General features: G+C 47.2%; 1 protein-coding gene across 3 annotated transcripts in view; it reads right to left on the bottom strand.

Annotated features, from left to right (window-relative positions):
- Nucleotides 1-24,307, bottom strand: part of FRMD4B (FERM domain containing 4B) — a 77,027-nt gene that overhangs the window by 35,709 nt on the left and 17,011 nt on the right. For 2 of the 3 annotated variants that reach the window (XM_015641257.3, XM_015641258.3), the window contains exons 2-7: nucleotides 21,902-21,967; nucleotides 21,119-21,213; nucleotides 19,577-19,669; nucleotides 16,306-16,390; nucleotides 5,024-5,080; nucleotides 4,041-4,063 (exon numbers count right to left, since the gene is read on the bottom strand). In XM_015641257.3, the coding sequence (XP_015496743.1) occupies nucleotides 4,041-4,063; nucleotides 5,024-5,080; nucleotides 16,306-16,390; nucleotides 19,577-19,669; nucleotides 21,119-21,213; nucleotides 21,902-21,967 (419 nt within the window). The remainder of the gene's footprint in view (nucleotides 1-4,040; nucleotides 4,064-5,023; nucleotides 5,081-16,305; nucleotides 16,391-19,576; nucleotides 19,670-21,118; nucleotides 21,214-21,901; nucleotides 21,968-24,307) is intronic. The other variant, XM_033517486.1, reaches the window with a different exon arrangement.

Consider the following 24,307-nt stretch of genomic DNA (forward strand, 5'->3'; position numbering starts at 1 on the left):
ACCAATTACTCCACAGCCTCAGTTGCAGGGCTATCTCTCACCCAAACCTTTCCCTTTTACAAACTGCCTTTATCACGCCCATAACGATAAACCCCGGTGCCTTGCACATGTCAGCTATCAGGAATTCATTATTTTGTCTGTGTTATGTTATACCAGTCAGGAGTTATCTTTGCAGCCCACAGGCCAGAATCAAAAACGAATGCGTCAGCTATTTAAAGAAAATAGAAGCCCTCCTCCAGCAATTTAATTAACTTCCAGGGAGCATGGCTGGGTCCTGGAAATGGTACTGGGGAAAATACAGTCCAAGATTATCAGTCAGAAAATAAACTTCTTTTTTTTTCCCCCAAGTTACTTTCCTTATATAGTCCCTGTAGCTTATCTGATTTCGATAAACATTTTTCCAATGCCAGGACAGCATTTAGGACTTCTCTCATCAAGCTATAAAGGAAAATAAAAGTATATAATGTTTTACAGCATTTTTGAGGGCAGATGTTTAATTTGTAAACTAAATACAGCTAAATCATTTATTTCCCAAGGAGGCCAGATTTATTGTGTTACATATTTACAAGATGAATAATTAACAGACTGCCAAAACATTGTTTCTTTAAAATTCAAATAAAATTCCTAAAATAAACAGAATACGAATGCTTTTCCCCCAAAACTGAGCCATGCCAGAAGCTGCAATTTGAATCACACTCTCTTTCTAAAACCTTTGCATAGAGTTTAAAAACCAAGATTTCATAAAACAAGGCTTGCAGATTTTTGTTTCATTTGCTAATAAGAGAGTGGAGAAACGCAATTAGCTCACGCAGAGTTTCAAAACTCCAATCAATGACTAATGCTTGCTTGCGGTTCCTATTGCAGGAGCTGGGTAAAAAGTGCTGGGAACTCAGCTTAAACAGAGGAGCAGTCACCTGGAAGCCATGGATGAGTCGTGAAAAGCAAACACGAGGCAGCGTTACATCCTTTCTCTTGAGCAATGCGTGCCCAGCGCTGCACGGGAAGGCAGAGGGGCAGGAACCTGCAGCATCCCTGGGGACAGCAGAGCTGCAGGACTGTCCTGCTCTGCCCAGCCCTGCCACCATCCCAGGCAGCAGGGAGAGGGATAGCTCACTGAGCATCCCGTGACATCCTCTGCATCACACACAGCAGGGAGTTCTCTTGGCTGGGATCACCATTTAGGTAAACAGGAAAAGGAAATGGGTACATGGTGAGCTACACCTGCCCTGGTCTGCTGCCACCTCTGCTCCTCATTCCTCCTGTGTCCCACAACCACTCCAGGCAGCCTTTGAGAATCCAGAACTGCCCAAATCAGGATTGCTGTGGTGTAATTCTGAAGCCTACCCTTAAGTTTTATAAAGATGTCTTCAAAAGAAGAGTTCTCTCAAAGTGGGACTTGGGTGGTTCATCTTACATAAAGTCTCTCCCCAAATAGTAAGGCACAAACTAAATGATCTTTAAGGTCCCGTCCAACCCAAACTGTTCTATGACTCTGTGAAACCCCTGTCCTGTAACAACCCAGTTCAGCACCTTGGGATCCTACTGCAAAGCACCCACAAGGACCAAACCCCAAAGTCCCTGGTATTCCCATCCTGACAGTGCTACCAGACTGCAAATCCCCTGCAGAGTGACCTTTGTGGTGTAGAAATCAAAAGTTTTTACTTTCTCCAAGCGCCCACGTGTCAGGTTCACTCACTGAAAAGAAACAGATTTCCAAGGAATGCGCTCACCCACTCAGCATGGGGCAGGGGAGGGTGTTTCTCAGGAGGCTGCTGTTCCCATCAGGGTGTTATCTGAGAATTTGAGCACTGGATTGGGAAAGAGTTTCCTGTAGAACCACGGGAGTCTGCCGTGCCCTGGTACGGAGCTGACATCAGTGGGAATGTCCACGGTGACCCCACCACAGGATGTGTCCCCAAAAGCTGCCTATGGGATGTGTGTAAACAGCCAGACAGCAAGAGATCCCCAGCATGGCCTGGACTGGGCCAACCCTCACTCCCACAGAGCTAATCTCCAGGACTTCAGGCAATTCCTGTATTTACCTGCGTTCATTCAGCACTAATCCAGTATCAAAAAAATCAACCTGCACATTCTCACGGAAGCACAGGTGGTGCAAGAGCCACATTCCAGAAGGTGATTCAAAGCAGAATGTCCAAATGACAGCAAGCAGAGAACACACTAAACTCAAGGCACTGCAAAGGGAGGCAAATCCCACTGCACAGGAGCACTGCTGCAGGGACAGCCTGTGCAGCACAGCATGCTGAGCAGCAGAGGCCAGTCCTTCGCTATTGTCATTAAGATATGCTGGTAATTAAGCCAGTGCTTTATCAGCACTGTCCCAAAGGACCACTTGTGATATGTGACATGGAATTCCTTCACTCCTGGTGTGCTCACTGGGCCTGGGACAGCTGGCTGTGTTCATTTGCTATGGGGGCATAACATATGCTCAGTTGAACAGAGGAAACAATTGATGCAGCTATTTCCATGCAACTCTTAGGGGAAGAGCTGCATTTGGAAATCACTCAGAGTGCTCTTCCCTAAAATTTTCTTTAAATACTTCTGAAGGTAACCACAGGCAATCCACTCCTTGCAATGTGTCCAGGGAACCGTAGAAAAGAACCACAGACAGAGCTCTTGGGCTCCTGAAGCCATACTTACAAACCTATTTATGGCAAATGATAAGGAGGCAGTGTTAAGTTTAAAGCACATAAGGGAGCTTTTCACCACTAAGGTGGTTTTTAACATTAACCCCTGTTCTTGAGAATCAAGACAATTGTGCCACCAGTTGCTACAGCTTAACAAGTTACTTATTGTGGAGTCAGCAGTGATTTTCTGGTTATCTGTGCCTAAACTGAGCCAAACTCAGGGCATCTCTGTAGGGATCAGGCAAGATAAGGGGCTTTTCTAGAGAAAAATGCAGCATACTACAGGAACAAGCAGTATCCTGGGGGTCACAAAGCAGGTCTACAGCATGAACAGAAATGGCCTGCACAACCAGCCCACCCAGCTGATCAAAGACATCTTTTTCTCCCTGCAGGTGTGACAGCATGCCAACAAACAGGAGGAGGAAGTTTGATGGACTCTACAGAGCGTGTCCTTTGGCAGAGAATGGACAGGCCTTTGAAGGGAAGGGGTCTAGAGACTGGCACTGGCATTTACTTGACAACTGCCCCCTCGAGGGAAAGCAGAAGTCACTCTGGCAGTCAAACGTGACTTGCATTTGGGCAGACAGGTCTGTACTGAACACTCCCCAAAGCTGTTGTAGCTAAAGCGTAAAATACACCTCCCATATGGAAACTCAGCAAGTAGTAAAATATTAACGTGGCCAAAGCCAATCTTCTGAATCTCTATTTGCTTAGTGAGCTGTTCCTAATGGAAGGTCTTTCCCCATGGCTCCAGCAGGTCCGGCTGTGACCCCACCTGCTCCCTGCAGCCCCTTATCACGATCAGAGCTGGGTAAGGAGCACCTCTCCAAGGGGAAGACGGGTCTGATGATGCAGCTTTAAACAGCTCAAGAGGAGCAAGGGGGTCACACATCAGCCACAACACAAGTGTTGGGTCAAGTGTGGGGAGGGAGAGGCCCCGTGGCAGCTGCAGAAGAACGAGGTTCATTGATCCCTGGGGCAGCTGATGGCCCCACGTCCCTGCACGTGCTGGGCTGTGGGCAAGGTCACCCACACGACCCAAACACAGGTCTGCAGAAGCACAGGCAATGGTTTGCCTGGCAAAAGTTTGGCAAAGCACAGGCTTTCCGACAGGGAAGCGTGGGAGCTTTCCTCTTCTCCCACTGTGGCACCCACATTTGGGAGGGGAGCAAAGCTTGGTGGCCTGAAATGCTGTTTTGACTCAGAGCTTGCTCACAAAAGGCATTACTCACCCTGCAGACTCAGATTTTATCCAGCCCAGCAACACATTTCACTTTCTTCGGGCAATGCTCGCAGCTGGACCTTACCCCCATTTGTGATTGTTTGCAATACAATGCCAACACAGAAAAACACATCCATCAAGCACACCAGTATTAGAAAGGAAAATGTTATTACCTGGAATAGTCCCCTTTAGCTTCCTACAATTGAAAAACAGTGACAGAATTAAAACATGATCTCTTCAAAACCCTCGATTTTCCCAGCATTGTTCACTTCCCCACTCCCACAGCTCTGCAGGCAGATCCTGACCCCCGCCACACTCCCTGCAAAACACGGAGCCTGTCTGCATGTGCTCAAGAGCTGGACTTGGCCCCTCGTGCTCCCAGCTGTAGATAATCCACCTACAGCACAAATAAAACTGCTTCCAAAACGGGGATGAATTTCACATTGCAAATCAAATGTCGCTTTTACTGCACAAGAAGTGAAATACAATTCTCCCTCCTCCCTCATCCAGGCAAAGGTTGGCTGTACAGTCAGGTCAGCAGTTGGGAAGAATTGTGCTCACTCGAGATGAAAACAACTGCTCAGGCAGATCAAGCTGCTGCTGCAGCTTTGCTGTGGCGCTTTGTCAATGACAGTGCAATGGGGAAAACCCCCAATATTTGAAAGGTAGGATTTTATTTCATAGAAAGCGGTAAATAACTGGAGCTTAACTTAAAGTAGAACAAAACTAGATTAATGAGAGGGAAAACTGACACTGTATATTTCAACATAACAGAGGTATCAAAACCATATGCTCGGAAAAGAAGATTCACAGGCATAATGTAGCTGATTGAGCTACAATATTTACACTTTTCTTCCCAGATCTCTGGAATGTATTTAAATTAGGCTAAGTGATAAATTGAATGGAAACCTGCCCGGAATAAATTACTTCCCTTGATTAGCTTTCACTCTTCCAACTTAGAACTCCTCAAATAAATATTTCTTACTCGTCTATGAGAAAAAAAAAAAAAATCAACTCCTATGTGTTCCAGCCTCCCCTCCGCTCCCCAGCCGCGGATCCCACAAACAACGCTGCGGGGCTCGTCCCTATGGAGCGGGGGGAAAACGCCGGGAATGGGAATGCGCTGAGCCCAACCGAGCCGGGGGGAGACACTCACCTGGAGCACCAGGGCGGCCAACTTGAAGACGGTCTCGCTGTCCACCTCGATCTGCCCCTGTGGCGGAGAGAGCGGAGCGTGAGCCGAGCGCGCCCGGGCCGGCGGGGAGGGGGCAGCGGACGGGGCGGCGCCGGCTCTCGCTGCCGGAGCGGCTCCGATCGCTGCCACAGCAGCGCTCCCCGCCCCGTGTCCCCCCGCTGCCACCGCCACACAGCCCGGCCTCCCACCCCCAGCCCTGCCCTCCGCCTGATTTCTTGGCAGATCTTGCTATTACTGCGTTTCACGGGATGCCGCTCCGTGTCCGAGCCCCGCACGCTGCCGGACTTTGCCGTGCCGCAGCGAAGGGACTTTAATGGCTCGGAGCACAGCCTCTCCTCAGGGCGAGGTTCACGGGTCACAGAATCAGACTGCTTTGGGTTGGAATCAGACTGGTTGGGTTTGGGACCTTAACAACCATCCCGTTCCAAGCCCCCTGCCCCGGGCAGGGACACCTTCACCAGACCAGGTCACTCCAAGCCCTGTCCAGGCTGGCATTCAACACTTGCCAGATGGGGCATGGCAAACACATGGCTGGGTGGCACCCAGGAGCACATAACAGCTCGACAAGTACCAGTATTTGATAAGATCTAAACTTTCTACAAGAAGAGGTATTTCCCAGCTCATTTGAAGCTGAGCTTGGGTGCGCCTATCCACAGGGACAGCCCCATCCCAGACAAGAGAAAACTACATCCATCTCTTGGTGAAGAGTTTTACTGCTTACAGTTTTAGGACTATTCCTCGTTTGTTGTGATTGTGGTACACAGCCCCCTGGTGCTAAACCAATCTAACTGATTAATCACAAGGACAGCATAACTGAGTCCTTTGTCCTGCTCAGTTGCGTCCTTCAGCCTTCATTTCTTCCAGCTCCACTGGAGTTCTAGAGCAATGTTCACAAAAACTGCATGGACCCCATGCTGGAAATCTCCTGTGCCTTGAGCCCACTCCAAAACCTGTACTAACACCACTATGTACTCAGAAACTCCACAGGTGCCAAAGCATCAAAACTACATGAGGATCCTTTTTTTTCCCCCCTTCTGCTTGTGAGCTTAGTACAAACTTTCCAGGTCAGCTTCTTACCAGGAAAATCCCTGGCCTTGGTTCTATCTCTGGGACCAGCAGTGACACTGGAAGAGTAAAGGAGATGCACTGACAGTTGCACTCCTCCTTCCTCCTGCAAACAGTGGGTAAAACACGAAACTGAGCTTATGAAGCAGAAGTGAACACAGATTTTTCTTATTGACCTTCTGCAAATGGAGATAGTGGATATGATGCCTGCCTCACGTCACTGAGGTCCCAACACCTCCTTACTCCCAAGGATCTGTTGGCTGAATGAGGAGACAAAGCAGACTGAAAGCTGAAATAATGCCAAAACCAAAGCAGCAGGAAGATCCACAGAATTGCATACAGATACAGGGAAATGACATCTCAAAATATATTAGGGCACATCTGGGGCTGAGCTAATTTACCACAGCTGCAGGTCTGGGCCACAGAGACTAAATTCAAAAGTGAACAAACAAATAATTCAATTTCCATGGAAAGGAAGTTTTTTGCCAGCTTTGTCAATAAAACATCCAGCAGCAGCGCTCCCCCAGGCTTCTCTGACAGGCAGACCAAGAGGAATTTCCCCTTCCCAACAGGTGTGGCACCAGCTACGCAGGAGTAGCCTGCAAAGCATTCCCAGACGTATTTTATTAGAAGAAGAGGAGGGGCGCATCACAAGTTAAGAGAAAAAAAATAGCTTGAAGTGCATCCTTCAGATCTCTTTCATGTTGATGCTTAAGAAAAGAGGTAAGATTGCAGCCCAGAAGCTCTTCACGTAGGTGCAATTTCAAGGCACTTTGTTACTTCCAGGTCTGTATCAGGTTAGTCTTTGTCATGCACATCTGAGCTGGCTTTTTGAAAGCTTAAATTGCATCTGCCCCAGCAACCTCTGATGCCAGCTTTGGTGGTGAGAGGATTACGGGAGATCAGGTCACCCCAGCGCCATGGTGTCCTTCACCAGCAGGCAGAGAACTCTCATATATGAGAAAATGCCATCACTGGGAACCTCAGCTCAGCAGGAAAGGTGAGACCTGGCTCAGCAAAGCTGTCCCTGCATCACAAAATCAGGGAAAACAGGTACAAAAGGTATAAAAGCTCATCAAGACCATTGCCCTGCCCTAAGGCAGAATCAGCCACATTCAGCTCATCGCCTTTTAAGCCTACAAGAAACTCAAGGAGATTTAACTCTCCAAAGCCTTCTCGATTTATTGCTGGCTCCCAGACAAGCTCGGCAGCACTCAATGAGCTGCTGCAGCAGAGTCTCTGCTGACCCACAGCAAGAGCTGCTGCTGCCCTTACAGGGGTGTTTGGGACTTAACAACCAAGCACGTCCTCACTTTTCATCTTCAAAGCACCTCACGGCCATTAACTAATTAGCAATAGTAATTACGAGGCTTCTCTTCTGTGTTTGCTTTTTCCTAGACACTGGCCTTAAGAAACTCTAGTCACTTTATGGGCTGCAATGGCACAAATGCTAACAGTGATCCCACGAACCACTTCATTTAAGGTTTTAGGAGACCAAAGAGACCATGAAGGGGGACTGGCTTCTCCAGATGAGGAAGTTTCATTCTTCACTTTCAGAATGAGGGATCTGCTGTGCCAATGCCCTCAGTTTCAAACACATTTGCTTAGAAACTGTAAAGGAGTGAACAGGTAAGAAGGTCCTCCCTAAATTGATCTCTTGAAGATGTTGCAGGTGTCTTGAGCAAGCAAAGGGGACACACAGGTCACCCCAGGAGAGGGGCTGCCATCATATCTCTCCAGCTGTTCCAAGGCTAAGAACAGGATGGACCAGCTCTAGTTATTATCCTGTGTCACTGCACAGAAACCGTGGCAGGAGACTGGGGCCACTCTAAGCCAGGCTCAGGAGGAAAAAAACCAAAATAAAATCACAGAAAAAAAGGTGCAGGAAGTGAAGGGACTGCCCTGGAGTCCTGCAGCAGCTAAGTAGTAGAACAAGGATTTGAAGCAAAGGATGCCAAAGTCCAGCTCAGCCTGCATTTGACAGACTAATGCTCTCCAAGTGACAGTGTCTTGGACAATTCCCTCTGAGCCTGGAAGTATTTTTCATCATAATATAACATTATTTGCCATCTGGCTCCCCAATTGGCCATTGCTGCAATGTAATCCAGCTCTGCCCTGGGCTGTCATGGAGTTTGGACAGCCCTTGGCTTGACACAAATCCAGACAGTGATATGTGTCATTCTGGAGTGCAGGACTGTGACTCTACCCACTCAGGCAATATTTTGATTTTATAATCATCCTTCAGCCTGGAGGTTGGCAGATGGGGGTTTCTGTTTTAGTATTGCTTTATCAGCAAGGTCAGATTTCAAAAATAGATGAGGAAAATGACTGTAAGAAGATTAATTTGCATTGCCTGCCATCACCAGGGTAATTCAAGCAGAGACTTCAGTGAGCAAGTGAGGGACCTTGAGAGCCAGAGTAGCCAGTTCTCCCACGGCCACGTGTTGAAGATGAAGGTAGAAGGTTTTCCTAGATTTATCCCAAGTGGGAACAAGGTCACCAGCACAAGGTTAAGTAGATTTATGTCATTCAGATAATGGAATCTGAGTCTTTTACATTTGAGATGTAAATGAGTTTAAAGAAACTGGTGACTGCAGCTCGAGGGAGGGGGATGAAACTGATATTTTTCAATTAGAGTTTGCACTAATGGGGGCTGTCCATTTTAATCAACGAGATAGATTCAGCCAAAAGACCACTGGCTTATCTAAACACTGCACTTGGTCCAGCGGGTTCAGGTGGTGGCTTTTGTCATCCTGATAAACATCAGAGTAATAAAAGGCTGCAGCAGGTGTCCAAACTGGTTGGCAATTACTGTAGAGCAGGAGTATCACTATCTCAGCATCTGGGAAACACCAACTCAACCTTGGGCCCATGGGCAAAATTTAGCCCCCAGTTCTGACAGGAGCTCAAGTCTTGCTGCACAGACATGGCCTTAGACTGTGATAAAAATCATACACTTGGTCATGGATAGAGCAGTGAACCCTCATTAGACACAGCAACAACGCTAGAATTTACTGCCAGAGATACAAGTCTGAAATCCTGATGAAAACTCAGATCAAGAGTGATGATAGTCAGATGAGCATTAACTGTGTTAAGCAAATCTTTAGGCCATAAACTCAGATTAAAGCAGATTTTAAAAAATAAGCACACACGGGAATTGTCATGGTTAACTCTTTAGAGCCAGAGCAAGAAGTGGACATGGTTTGTTCAAACCACTTTAACCTCCAGAGGTTAAAGGCTGACAACAAAATCATTTCACCTGAAGATTTCAGAATGGAGATACTAACACACTTGTTGCCTCAAACTAATTCCTTAAAAATTTGTATTAGCCAAAGACACCCCCAAAAAATGCACACCCTATGATTGAATAGCCTTGAGACAGCCACAAGATTGAATATAATTACCAGTGATTACCAAAAGGTGATTTTAAAAAAAGCTGAAAGAAGGGTGCAATTAGTCAGAGGGAAAGAAAGGACCGACAAACAGAGGCAGGCAATGAGCTGGGTGTGAACCCAGCACAAGGGAACAAATCAGTGCCTGTGCCCTAATCCAGCACGGAGGTGACTTCCCAGGAGGGATGCAGTGTCCCTGCTGCTGTCCTGGCAGCCAGGGAGATGGGCTGGCAGGCCTCAGCAGTGCAGAAAGCTTAGCAGCTTTTCAGTGTATAAGGCTTTTTTTTGGCAGGCTGGGGAGGGCAGTGGGTGTTGGCCACAACCTGTTACACCACACAAGCTGTGCAGGAGGAACTAGGTCAGGCAGATCCTGTCACTGGTCCTGTCGGAGTGGCTGTGCTGGGTAATTAATTACTGCACACAGACAAACGCTGGCAGCACATGGATAACCTCCAGCTTTAAACTGCCTGTCCCAATTACCAGCATTCACACCTACGTCTGAGTCCTGGTGCTGTCACCTGCTGTTCACACTGCCCTGCCATGCACTGGAGCATCATCCCACTCCCTTCTGCAGCAGATGCACCAGGCTTTGCTGAGCATCTTAACCGGGACTCAATTCCCAAGGACAGAAACTCCCAGCTTGGAAAAAGCACAGCAAAGCAAGAGTCTGCCTCCAACACCTCATGGAGGTAAAGCAAAGCACAAAAGCAGCAGAACATGAGCTGTGATAGGAGCAAATGGAAGCCTGCTCCTCCTGACCTTCCTCAAAGGAGAGATTTCCCCTTGTGCTGCATTTCCCTCACTGGGCCCTGCAGCCTGGGTGCCTCAGAGGGTCTCACAGCTGCTTCACAGCATTTAGATGGTCCATGATGTCTCCCATTTCATGCATGGAACCCCACAGCCTCTCATACCGAGCACAAGGGAGCACTGAGACCAAACACAGCTCTTCTTCCCTGGCCAGACCTGCTGCCTCTCACCTCAGCGGCTCAAGCCAACCCAGCTCAAAAATAAAAGCTGTTAGTGCCTCGTGGTAAGGAAGAGCTTCAGGTTTCCCTGTAACACCCTTTATTTCACTGTCTCTGCCAGCCCCTCTCATCCATTTCCCTTTGCCTTTTGTGCCTCAGCCAACACCTAGAAGGAACTCCAGGGACAGGAGCAGCTACTCAGACTCGCCTGCACAGTGCAACAGGAACATGTTTAGTGCTGCTTGTTTCTCATTAATACAAGAGTAAAAGCAGAGAATGGGGGAGAGGCATAAAGACTTCCCTGGTTTGCAAGCCAGGGTACAGAGCAAGTGTCATTAGCCTTAACACATAATCACAGCCTTTTGCTTTCCTACGCCACCATCATGGTGAGATATCCAACACACAACAACACAACTGGCTGAGCTGTCCCAGCATCTTTGCTCTGTGGCCAGGACATCAAAGGTGCAGGACTCTTCATGGCAACTAACCCAGTCGTTAGTCCCAGGAGGAGGTGACTACATCCAGAGGTGTGAGGTACAAAACTCTGCCTGCAAATCAACTGAATCTTCATGTGCAATGGGCCAGCCCAGCTGGAACACAGTCTGCACCTCCCCAAGAGCCTCACAGGTCACCAGGGGTAATGAATGGGGGGCCCCATGGAGATCTGCCCACCTACATCAGTGTGGGGTCCTGCCTCCCCCTCCTGTCACGTTTTGCTCACAGGCACAACCTCGCTCCATCCTCCTCATCTGCTGGCGAGCTGCTATGAGGGCTGGGCCATGGAGGTGGCTGCCATGGCAGAATCCACAGGAGAGAACAGCCCTGGAGGAGCAGAAGGCCAGCTGGTCCTGCTGAACCTCAACCTGGGCTTTACATGAGCTGTCTTTGAGAGCAGAACAGCCAATTCAGGCACAGGACAGAGGGTATTTAATAGCCTAGGCTACACCATGTTACAAGGCTACATGGGAACATTGCCCTCTCCCTTGAGGTGGGGGGGAATTAGGAAATATCCATTATAAAACTTTCGAGAGCTCTCTGATATATGACCACTTTGCTCCCCATGAGCTGGGAACCAGCCAGACTTTATGCTCACACCAGGGGTCTGTTTCTACAGCTCTTCTTGGTAAGCACTGGTCTTCAGGCTGCCAAGTGCTCACAAGCATTGCTGTTCATGGAGCCATCACAGTTACAGACTCCTCTGAAAACTTACATTTCCTTTAACTTTTCCTTTTTTTTTTTCTTTTTTTCTTTTTTTAAAGCAATTCTTACAAGTCCTTGAAGCAAATGGGAACTTAAATAAACCTCCCCAACACCCTGAGATACAGAGGAAGAGGGGAAGACAGCCAACTTGACCAAGATCTTCGTTTACAGAACATATTTTAAGACCTGGCAAAGACTCAACTGTATGGCTGCAGAGCTATATGGAGGTTAGCCCTAATGCATAATAAACTTGACAGTGCTTTGCTAGCCAAGTAGGGTGTTATTTTTCCAAAGTTGGCTGTTTCAAAAGAAGAAAAGACTAATTTATCTTCTCAAATTTATCATCAGCATGTGCGTGACCAAGTTGTGACCCACCTCCCTAAAAGCATCCCAGCTATGGTCATGGGCTGTGCAATAACACACTGAACACATTACAGAGCTCCCTGTGCAAACACAGCCATGCTGAGATACCCATTTCACCTGGGAACAAGCACTTCACTCTCCCAAATTCCAGCTCTACAGTAGGTTTCAGTCAGCTATAAACCTTAACCCAGCTTCTTGAAGTCAATGATGGGAGAGAAGGCTTTTAAACTGAAGTTGTCACCACTGAAGGTTTTCAGGCAGCGATACTCAAAGCCTTGGAAAAGAGAGGCACGTAAGAAAATGAGAGCCCAGGCGTACACAAAGCACTTCCAGCCTTTGCATTCTCCCAAAATACATGTGGATAAACGAGTTTTTAAGTCACTGGAATGCACTTCCACAGACCTGGATATACAATTATCACCAGCTCCCACCTCCTGCTCGGTGGTCCAAGCTGTTCCTGCCAATGCATGTGACTTCTCCAAGCTCCAAGAGTGTGGATGCTGGAGAGCAGGAGCCAGGCAGCTGCTGGGACCACACAGGACTGAGAGGGCCTGGGGACTGCAGCACCAGACCAGGGGGAAAATGGGCAGCTTGACATGAAAGGAGGGCAGGGTGAGAGCTCTGGCAGCATTTTCTGTCTCAGCTGGATGCCAAGGTTTGTGCAGTGAGGGGGCACCGGGTGCTCTGCAAGTGCAACAGCAAATGTTGTGTGCTGTTCACATGCAAAGGAGGCTTCACAAAAGTAAAAATGAGGTCTCAGCCCTCTTGTGCCTCAGGCTAAGGGGTCTCCCCCAGCTCCCCAGCTCCCCACAGGCAGAGGAGAACGCACAGGGAACAGCACAGGTCACAGAGGATGCACAAACCTGGCACGTGCCAGCAAAGGTCCCAGAGGCACAAAGGAGCTTTGACTGTACAGAGGAGCACAGAGGTGGGGGAGTGGGTGGGGAGCTGAAAGAAATAATTTTTTGGCAGATAAGATTTTATTGTCTATCTTGTCCCTTCCTTGCCAAAATGTCTACAGAGATTGCAAAATGCACAAGCCCCAGATTCCTCCAAGTCCTGGCAGGGTAAAGCAGTACCTGATTTGCAGAAAGGAGCAGAGATTTGCAAGAAGGAATGTGGGGTTGAAAGGTGAGGAAGAGAATCATGGCTGTGCACTGCAGAACACCAAGCAAGCCTTCACCCTTTTCAGAGCTGTCATGCAGGTTTTGATTTCATTATTTCTCACCCATAATCATATTTTGTAATATATTATGTAACTAAGAAAATAGTAATATGCTGTAGTATTTACCCTAAATTTTTATTTATCTGGTACAAGATGGGCAGCACACATTGCCCAGCAGCTCCAGCCTGACCCCAGAGGTGCTGGATTTCCTTAGGGGGATTCCATTCTCTCTGATTTGATACAGCCACTTCCAGGATTTCACACACAGACATCTCAAAGAACACTGTAAATACATTTCTGATGCAGCCTCTGAACCTTGTGAGCCGAGGATAAATCCCCTCTCAGGAAGGGCTGGTGCAGAGCTGTGCCATTGTGCTGGCTGTGCTCACCCAAGCCTTTGGCTCTCCTGGTGTGTCCCATGTGCCAGCAGGAGCACTGGCATGCCCCTGGCACATGCAGGGCACCATCACCCTCTCCTCCCCTGCTCAGAAAAACATCACTGTCCTCTAGAGAGACAGGAGCCATGGGAGCACAGGTACCCACACACTGCTGTGCTGTCAACACATGCCAGTGCTCCAGAATGTCACAAGAGCACTCAAGCATCAGGCATTTGCACCACCCTGGATTTTGGGTTTTCTCTGTGGAGAAAAGCTACAGTGAAAACGTTGGAAACACCTTTGTGAAAGCAAAAAAACACGGCTGACTTTTAAACAATCTTATCCACGCAGGTCTTAACACACCCTGGGTATTGCAGCATCTATCCTGAACCACATTCCTGGCCCACAGAGAGCAGAGGCTTCATGCAGAGATCCAGGTTAGGATATTGCCCTGGCAGGGCATCCTTTGGCACTGCCTGTGCACTGAGGAGCTCTCCTGGGCACATGGGCTGGGTGTGGGGTCCTGCTTTTTGACACACTGGGGTTTCCTCACTCCAAGAATGCAGCAAGGAAAGGAAAGGAAGGGGGAAAAAAGCGAAACCAAAAAGCCAAACTGAGGCAGGTCTAACCTCCTGGAGCTGGATGAGTGACTGAGAAATGCCAGGGAACATTCCTGGCTGTCATCAGTGAACCTCAGCCACTTGCCTCATGGGGCTGGGGATCTGCTCCTATTCACTCATCCCATGGCTCTTCCCTGCCCACAAAGGAGCCAGCAGCACCACAGGAGAGGGCAGACCGTGGGATCACATCTCAGGGGCCTTTGTGCATCCTCCTGTCCACATCCCAGGGCCTTACAGTCAGGCCCACATGCCCTTCATGAACACTTGAAACCTAGAGACTGACCTGAAGTTTGTCACGTAGAACAAAATATTTTTACAAGAGCTAATTGGAAGGTTAAAAGCTACTTGAGAGTAGATGAACTGGCTCCTGCTGAAGGAGCCACAGGCTTGGGCTGTGAACCTGCCAGCACAGAGAAGGCTGCAGGCAGAGCCAGGGCTCCCCAGCTTTCCCTGTGTGCTGAATCACCTGATGCTGCCCAGAGAACCTCCTCTCAGGAGGAAGCGATGCTCCTCATCCTCATCCTTCTGCTGCCCACAGAAACTGGACACAACAGAAACCCCCTGCTTCTGGCAGTTTTGCTTGCAGGAACAGGGATGCCACACTTTGGGTTGCTACAATTAGAGCACACACCTTGCAAGCCATAGGGGGAAAAAAGCCAGCCTGCCTTCAAACTTCTTTTTTAATTCTTCTCTTCTCCTTTGCTTTCTGACATGCTTTATTCATACACATAAACACATATACTGGCACCCAAACGTTTTCATATTGACCAGGGTTTGTTTCAATAGCAATGGCATTTTCCACATTCCATCACAAAACCAGATCCATTTTCCAATTCCAAAATTATTTGTGCTACCTGTCTTGTTAAACTGCTCCAGTTAAGGAGCAATTTAAGGATGGTTACAAGCTGCCAAGACCCTTCATTTTAAATGGCAGATATGTCAAATGGAGATTTGCTTTTTAATACCCATAAACCAGTGAGGCCTCAAGTATCTTTCCAACTTCAGTGTGTTGTAAAAATGCACCAATTTCCTTTACTCTTCCAGAAAGCAATTCCTGTACAAAGCACAGTCACAGCTCTCCCATTAACCACTTTCAGGTTTCTATATTCTTTAAAAAAATAATGAACACTGGATACTGAATAAGAATTCTCCAAAATCCGAAGCATATTGAAGGTAAAAACTTTGGCTGGCTACACAGAGCTCCACCACCAGTTAGTGAAAAAGGATTGTTTCCCAAGGAGAGGTTGTAAGAACCAAGTGACCCTCTCAGACTGATTGAACCATGAGTGAAAACAAAAGGCACCAGAGTTTGACATTAACTGGAAAATCCCAGAAGCATCAGAGTAAAGTTCACTGAACTGCAGCTACATGTAGGGGCATGGCAAAATTTGCTGTCACACCACTCTTATTCCAGACCAAGATGTACCTGCAGCAAATCAACCTTATTCTTTAAGATTTTGATTACCACATCCTGATGTGACTTTTAAAAGCATGTATTTTACCAATCTGAATATTTTAAGATAACAGTGGAAGTTTTTCAGCCAGAAAGTAAATAGAGAAAGTATCCCAAAAACTGGTTATAATTGCTACTTTATTGGATTTGTTATTACTGTTTACTGTTACTTTAACATCTCACTGAATTGAGGCAGGAAATAAAGGAATTAGGGAACAAATCCACAACACAGGACCTTCCTCACAGGCCTTTTCTTCTTAAGAAAAATTTGATTCAAGGTCAGTGAAGAGAGACTTGCCTTGAGTGTTTGCTCTGCAGTGTAGGAGGATGTGCCACTGAGCAGAGCCTACCTGGGAAGTTACAACCCAGATTTCAAGTATCTTAAAAGCTTTGGAGTATTTAAGACTCATTGTAGAGCACTGAGCACACAGCAGGGCTGTGAATGCAGGACTAGGAAACCACCATCAGCCTCATCCATTTACATGAAGCATCAGCATTCAAGGCAAGGAGAGAGTCAGCACGCTGAGACCTTCGTACTTCAATTAGCTCTAGAAATCAGACACAGCCCCTACCAAGTTCTCAGGACTGAGTATGTGGCAGAGGAGCAATAGAAGAGAGATGCACAAGAAGCTCCAAGTCTTACCTGGTGTACACAGGACTTGGCATTCAGAAAAAACAGCTCTACGGTAGTTCTGTCCTTGAGGAAGGAAATGCTTTCAATGTAGAACCTGAAAATTAAAAAGAGAACCAAAAACATGAGTTACTCTCTTGAATAGGTTTCATCTTCCTCCCAAGTCATTTTATTTCCTCAGGGTTTTGTTCTCTAGCAATAAAATAGCACAGAGGAACTATGAGCTACTGCACTTAATTTCCTGCCTTTTAGGAGGGAACAAGCAGAAATCACAGCCTGACAGCACACAGGGAACAGGGACTCCTGGCTCAAGAGATCCTGGATATGTGATGACTTTTCAAATGAGATGAAAACCCTGTGGAATGCTACAGGAGCAAAGCCCATCCCTGTTCTGCAGGTGAAGTCACAGCAGTGGAAAAGGCAACTCTGAACGTGCTGCAGGTGGGGAAGCCAGTCCAACACTCTGCTGGAGGACTGGGGTTGCTGGCAGCCCTGCAGGACCACCTTCCTTCCAGGAGAGCAGAAATGTTAATAAGAGCCATTCCCTCTGCTCCAGGTCCAGATGCTCCCACTAAATGCCAGGCAGAAAACACAACATTTTTACAGCCAAGCAAAGACCTGGACCACCACTGCCTCAGCAGTGCAGAGCACCCAGGGCTTCCCAATGTCGTGTCCTTGACAGCAGGAGGGCTGGGTGACCCACACAGGGCAATCAGAACCAGACCAAACTCTCCCACAGCCCCAAGCTGCTCTTGAGGCTCCTCAAGCTCCATCCCCTGGTGACTGCACTGATGATCACCTTGGCAGGGGTGATTTGTAGGACATTTGAGCGAGTCCCCAGCAGCAGCAGAGAGAATGTGGCAGGGAGCAGTAAAGCTGGGACCTGCCACACGTGTCAGGAATGTTTGCAGTGTTTATGCTGTGACTTCAGAAAAGTGATACATTAAATAGTAATTGCTTTAATATTTCACATTCCTACAGCGTGTTCCATCGAATTAATTTTAAAGCATTCTCCAGAACGCCTCTGCAGGTAATTTACCCATTTCACAGGCATGCAGCCTGTCCAAGGGGCAGCCCAGCAGCCTGCCCCAGACATTTGAAAAGCTATTATACATTTCCATGACTCACCTTTCCCCATAAACTCTACAAGCCACAGGTGTATTTCCACCCTCTCTTGATCTCCGATATATTTTTTTTTCCAACAACTTTCTTTAACTTTACTTTAAATACCCTTGAGTGTTTCTCTTTAGAAATGCAGAACAGAGGGCAGGACCCACACTCGATCCTTTCCCAGCCTGCTGCCAGACCAACCCTTCACAGAGTGGACCTTCCTCAGCCTGCTTCACTGCACCAAAATGTGATTTTCCTCAGCTAATGACTTCATTTGCACTTCCAGTTTCTTTCAGCCAGGGTCAGGTGTGGCTGACTTACCCCCAAAAGCAGGGCAGCTGTGGCTCTGAGACAGGCAGCTCCCAGTCACTGCTGGTACAAAGCAGGAAGCTGCAGGATCTATGGATTTAGGGTGAGGGCACAGGGGGGCACTGTCCCTAATCCCAGCTGTGTCCCTGTGCTCCATTTCCTCTGTGTACAAGCTGTACCTTCTTATCACCCCACGCAGATGGGGAACACCGGACCACAGAGATAAGGATGTTCAGGGCATGGCAGGCACGTTTGGGAACACCATAAAGTGCACATTCTGCTTCTACTTCCGATGCTATCAGCATTCTTGAAGCTGAAATGACGCTTCTGAAAGTCCTCAATCTGCATCATTGAGCCCTGAGTGTTCCATCCAAAAACCTCGGAGACTGGATGGAGTTTATGCCACCTGGCAATAATTAAAATCTCAAAGGATTGTCACATGTTTCCTTATTGAACAGCAAAAGCTCAGGGATGAGAAGCGATGAAAAAAAGCAGGAACCTGGAGATTCCTCCATTTCTGGTAATGCAACTGGAAACTGCAAGTTTTGAAGTGGTTTTTCTGATGGAATATCTATTTTCTGTGGATCAGGCAGTTTCTGTAGTGCTAATTATTTCTGTATCTTCCTCCTCCTTCTCTGCATCTCACTGCCCACCTCCTTGGTTACCTGTTTTGGATCTCATGACCCCAGAGTAGTCAGGCTTAAAATTCCCTTCTAAAAGTTGATCTTTCCAAGCCCACTCCTCACACATTAACTCTTGCCCAAGTCTCTGCACACCCTGTCCTGCTGAGGAGCATCTTGCAACAGAGAGGGCCAAAATGAACACCATGAGCAAACAGCATAAATTCCAACCAAAAGAATGCTCAAATTACAGGATTACCTTCACAGCTTTCTTGGGCAGCCATAGGCTTTGGCCTCCCAGATCCTGATCAAACATTGTAAATATACAGTGAAGAGCCCATCATCCTTTTATAAATGGAGCTTTTTCTTTCTGCTAAGTGTGGAAGAGGAGCTCTGGACACCATCAGACATCAGCATGTATTCAGCCAGAACAAAGTGCCACTTGTTTGTCCCATTCCCCTGGGATGGGATGTGGGGACGTGCTGCCAACCGAGCCAAGCTACACAAGAGGCTCTGCCTTGGAAGTGCTTCAAATAATTAAGCACACAAGGCATAAATTTACCCAGATCTGAAAAGCAAATGAGGTCAGTCTGCTCTCACGTTCCCTCATAGACTGCAAGGAAAACAAAAACTCCAACAATATTCAGAGTATGATGCTTGATCTCTTCTGCCAGCACAGCTCTGTTTCGTAGGAGAGAGTTTTGTTCAGGCCCTTAACCAGCAGAGCTTTGCCAGCCCTAAAGTAATGCAATTACATTGGCCAAAATAATAATTTTGCCAGGGATTTTATTCTTTCCTGGGGACTGGTTAAGTTGTGAGCAAAATAACCATCAGCAATCCCTTTAAAGTACAGACAACCCTTAAGTAAACAGAAGAAAAGAAGTAAGTAAAGTTGTTTGAATAAACTGTAGTGCAATTTAGCACACTCAAAGACAAGTCAGGCAAAGAAGATATTTAAAATACGAGGTTAAAAAAATAAATAAATAAAACAAAACCTCCAAACCCACCTTAGGAACAATGTCCTAGTAACAGTTTAAAAAGTAGCAAGTTCCAACCTACTTTATTTCATAGTTAAATACAAAAGAGAGCAGCACTTAGCCAGGGCTTAATCTCCTTCTAAAAATAACATGTTGGTTTGACATTTATTTACTTTATCAAATCTGTAATCAGTTCCTTTAAACAAAACCCCCTGGTGATAAACCAACCCCACTGTTAATGTTTGCTTGGTGGAAACAATTACTCACCTAACAGCAAAGTACAAAGTTGCTGGCCCTGGTTTCTTGGGCAAGTCATGGTCCAGGACACGGTGATCCAGCTGCAGCCAGACGCTCTGACCTCTATGGAAACAGGTTGGGGAGAAGGTTAAAAACTGGGATGGAAAATACAGAAATTCAGTTCTTTTTAGTACCCCTGTTTACTCCAAGTCTTACTGTAAAAAGTTCAAGACTCAGCTCCAAGGCAGGCAGACATCTCTTTAAATGATTTCCTTTTTTTACCTAACCCTTAACCCTGCAAGGCTGAGCCATGGGTGCCCTCCAGAGGCCACACACTCCCTCCAAGCACCCAGCCCTGTGCATACACCCTGGGATCCCACTGGAGTTTCTGGGGAAACCAACAGCTTTTAGATAATCCCCTGGCAGCACTTTAAACCTCACCACGACTCGGTGCCAGCAACCAAAAACATCCAGAAGAATTTCATGGCAGCTCTTCTGGGGGAAAAAATAAGCCAAGTACAAACAGTATCCTCAAGGGATTTACAGAAGAGCTGGGGGAAAGTATTTTCCAGCAAGTGAAAGGACAAAAATATTCTAGGGACAGCCCAGGATGTGAGTGGCTGGTAAAAATAACACAGTGCTGGGGTCAGAGCCCAGAGGGAGCAGCTCCCATCAGCTCCATGAACTCCAGTGTGTCCCCAGGCCAGTCCTGCACCTGCACCTGGGATGTGCCTCAGATTTGAAGGTGAAGGCTTCCATCCAGGACTGCATAAAAATTGACAGTGGGAAGCAGCAGGAACTAATGTTCTTCCCACTATACAAGAAGCTGATTTAGGGGCTGTTTTAGTGCTCAGCTCCGTGTCCCCACTGCCCTGAGCACCTCTGATCAGCTGAAGTAACTCCTCTGGTAACTCCTCTGGAGATGCTGGCCCTGCAGCCAGCAGATGTGGGGAAGCATTTCAGTGCCCTGCTGAGAGATGAGCCTAAGCAGCAGGTGAGTCTGCAATGAAGCCAGCTGACCCTGGGTTAATGCCATGGAACAGATCTCCCACAGAGCCTGGCCACAGCATCACCCCCAGGCTCAGCCACAGGAACCTGCTTCTGGGCAGGACTCAGCTCACAGCTCACTCTGCCTGGGAGACTTGGGGTTAAAAGGCTCAATACTACATCTGAGATTCAGGTGCAAAGCAGTAGGAGCAATTCATTTTGGAAATAAATCTAAAACCTTTTTGTTGTTACTGAAAATGCAAAGGAGGAAAGCTGAGGGTGTTCACATGGGAAATCATCACTGAATCAGTTTTTTCTCTGTCTGAGACAAATACAAAATGTGAAATCATCAGGAAAATATTTTACAAGGATTCTCTGGTTTGTGCCCAGAAGATATTTTCCAAATATTTTCTGTTTTGTGCCTTCTCCTTTCCCCAGCCAAGCAGCACAAACACAAGGTACAAAACCCTTTATTATTTGAAAGAAAAAGTCATTTTTCCATCATACCAAGCTGCCACGGTATCAGAGATAAGGTTTTACACTGCAGTAATGACACAGCTGTTTAAACTAAATAAACATACTCACGTATCATCAATAAATGTTATCCCAAAATACTCCTTTTCTTTCAGGTTGAAGTGTGAGGCCACCAGATCCAGTAACTCCCGAGACAAAAGTTTGGGCTATTGAAAGAATAAAAATAATTTTATCCATTTCAGTCCAGGCTTTTAATAAAAAATAGAAGTTTTCTGTGCAAACACTGGCATTTGAGTACATCTGGCCATGCTAAAACCCTGTTGTACAACTGAATACAGAAGTGACATATCAGATTCATACCAGGGTGTCTCACTGGAGCTGTGTGGAGCATGGAGAGGCAATTTGGTGCTTAATCCATGACATTAAGCTGAAGGGCAGATTGAGTGCTGCTTTCCTCTTTCTGGGGGAGAAGGCAGCATCCCAGGCTTTCCTGCACTTACAGCAGGAAGGAATTTTCAATTAAGATAATATTGTGTAGCGGAGGATCTTGTGCTTTGAGATCTGTTACAGGAATAAAACATCCTCAAACCCACAGAGTTTTCTTTCCATGTGAACGACAAAAAACACCACCACAAGGGGTGTGTTTAATATCCTTTATGAATTTTGGTGAAAGCAAAAACTGAGTGCAGAACAGCAATATTTTGCCCATGATGCACAGGGAAGTCCTTCAGCTAACCCAGGTGTCAGGAGAAGCACATATTGCCTCAGCACGCTCCTGTGAGGTTTTCTACTAAGAGGAATAACTTTTCTTCATCCCTCACTTCAACCCCCAGAAGAAAAGAAGCAGAGAAATCTGGCACTGGCTGCCAGTGCCCAGAAGAGTGATGTTTGTACCTGAACCAGCAGCTCCAAGTTCCTGTCATCGAGGAGATGCACCTGGCAGTGCCGGCCCTCGGTCATCTGCAAAGACAGCAACACAGCCCTGTCAGGAAGGGCAGGATTCCTGCCTTGCACCAGAGCAGTGAGGCTTGGGGACAAGGGCAGTGTGAAGCAAGTGTCTGATTTTGATGGATAAGGGAATTGACACTGTACCAGAGCTGAGAGTCCTTCTCCAAGGACTCCATCTGGGGAGCTGCCTCAGCACTCTCAGTTCCTGTCAACTTCAAGCTGGAATTAAGGGTGCTTAGCAGCACTCCGGATCAGATATAAAAAAAAGCCCATAAATGCTGTGAGAATTAAATGTGAGGATGAACCAGCCTGGACAGTGCCACAGCCACAGGCTTTTGCTCTGGTGAGGAGCAGATGACCTGGGACCCAGGAAACCCAGACCCATCCAACCCTCCCTGCAGATGGGTCAGCCCAGATCTGGTCCTCTGACCTGTGTCCATCTCTACCAGCACAGTAACATTTTAATTTAGCTATTGGAAGTCATCACCTCCATGGGATTCTTACATAGGAGCTGCACACATCAGGAAGGTGCTTGAACTGCATGACTAAGAATGGGGTGAGCTTTGCAACCTCTGTTGCTATATCTGAGCCACCTCTTTCATGTCACATTTATCTCCTGCAAACTAAGTCTCTTCCTCTCTTTAGGAGGCGAGCAATTCAGAAATAGCTGCCCATTATACCCTTTTAATATCTGCCCTTTGAAATCTAATACATTTCAATGAAAGCTTTTACATTATTTAATATCTATTCTAATTCTGGGCCTTTCAGCAGCTTCAGTGAGGACCAGCTTTGCAGCACTCTTCGGGTGAGAGCTGGTGAAGGAAACCTGGCTTTCATATTTGTCCTCCCAGCCTCAATGTAACTCGTTTTCCTGGCAGCACAAGCTTCCAGCTAACTCTAAATTGTGAGCTGTGAGCAGAGGCTGGGGGTGGTTTGCTTAGACAGGGGATCCCAGAGGGATTAAACAGCAACACGCAATGGTTTCTCCTTTCACATCCCTCTGACTCCGCAGGGATAGGGACAAGGACAGGGCTGAGCTGTAGTGCCATCAGCAGCTCTCATCACCTCCTGCCCCGTACATGCTGCACACCCAAACCTTGAAGAGACTTCAAAATAAACACGATTTACACGTGATTCCAGAGTCTCCCACAGAGACCTCCCAGCTCTGCCCCCGTTTGCACAGCGAGGGCTGTGGAGATAGAGCCAGCCCTTCTGCCCCCAGCACCCAAACCAACAAAGCTTCATTGTTTCAGCTAATTCAGCTCATTTGGACCAGAAGCAGAGAGGGAGTGCCCTCCCGAGGAGCTCCACAAGCAGGTCAGAGATGCGCATCTCCAGGCACAACTCCCTGTAGCGGCAGGGAAAACTGGGCTGCAGCATCTGTGCCCAAACACCGGCAACTTCTGGCACTGCTGAGCATCACATCGCCCACCAAACAGCAATACTGGTACAGGGAGCGCTTGCAGAGCGAGTCTGGAGTGAAGAAATCCCTTCCTTTCCCTTTGTCTTACTGCTACAAACATGAATTTGTACAGAAGTGCCAGATGAGGAGCGGCACATGTTGGCGCAGCAGGTCAGAGCTCAAGGCTGCCCCAGCCAGAGACAGCAGCGATCTCACCCCTGCATCCCCTGCACAGCATCACCCCATGCCCTGCACTCCCTGCAAGGGACAACTTCCAGCCCTTCATCCCTGGAAGCAAAGCTGCACCACCGCAACTCCAGCTTGCAGCACGCTCCCTGAGATTTATCTGCTGCCCAAACACAGTACCCAGAGCCTTTAAATCCATTATAATCCACTCCCAGGTCCATTTGTTCCCAAGAGCTGAAGGGCTGCCATGGCAGGCTCATAACTAAGTCGCCCATTACCATCAATTAATCATCTAATCAGCGCACTCTTTTCAAGGTGGAGCATATTTCTGGCTCTGACACACTGTTACCAATCTGCCCCCGTTGCCAAGTGTCGAACCCAATAGTGTTTTTAAATCATTCCCCATCTGTTGCTCTGAGATAGCACGAGGGTTGCCATTATTTAATTGTGAGCTGCTTCAGTTTTCACCCAGTGAAATCACATCAATCACTTCTGACTGTTTTAATTGCCTCGGTTGTCTGTTGTTAAGTAAAAAAGGTTTTTGTTATAGCAAACACATCCACAAAGCCTCGTGCTGGGAAGAAAGAAAGGTATCTGGAAGGATTAAAACATTAAAGAAATACCAAGCATCATCCGTGCTTCAATTCAGCTATCCAAGGTAACTGCAAAGCACCTCAAAAGTAAACAAACCTCATGGCACCCCTGAAGATAGGAAAGATATAATTATCCCTGATTTTATTGATGAGACAACATAAGGAAACATC

This window comes from Parus major, chromosome 12 (assembly GCF_001522545.3).
Source record: "Parus major isolate Abel chromosome 12, Parus_major1.1, whole genome shotgun sequence".
NCBI classification, from domain to species: domain Eukaryota; kingdom Metazoa; phylum Chordata; class Aves; order Passeriformes; family Paridae; genus Parus; species Parus major.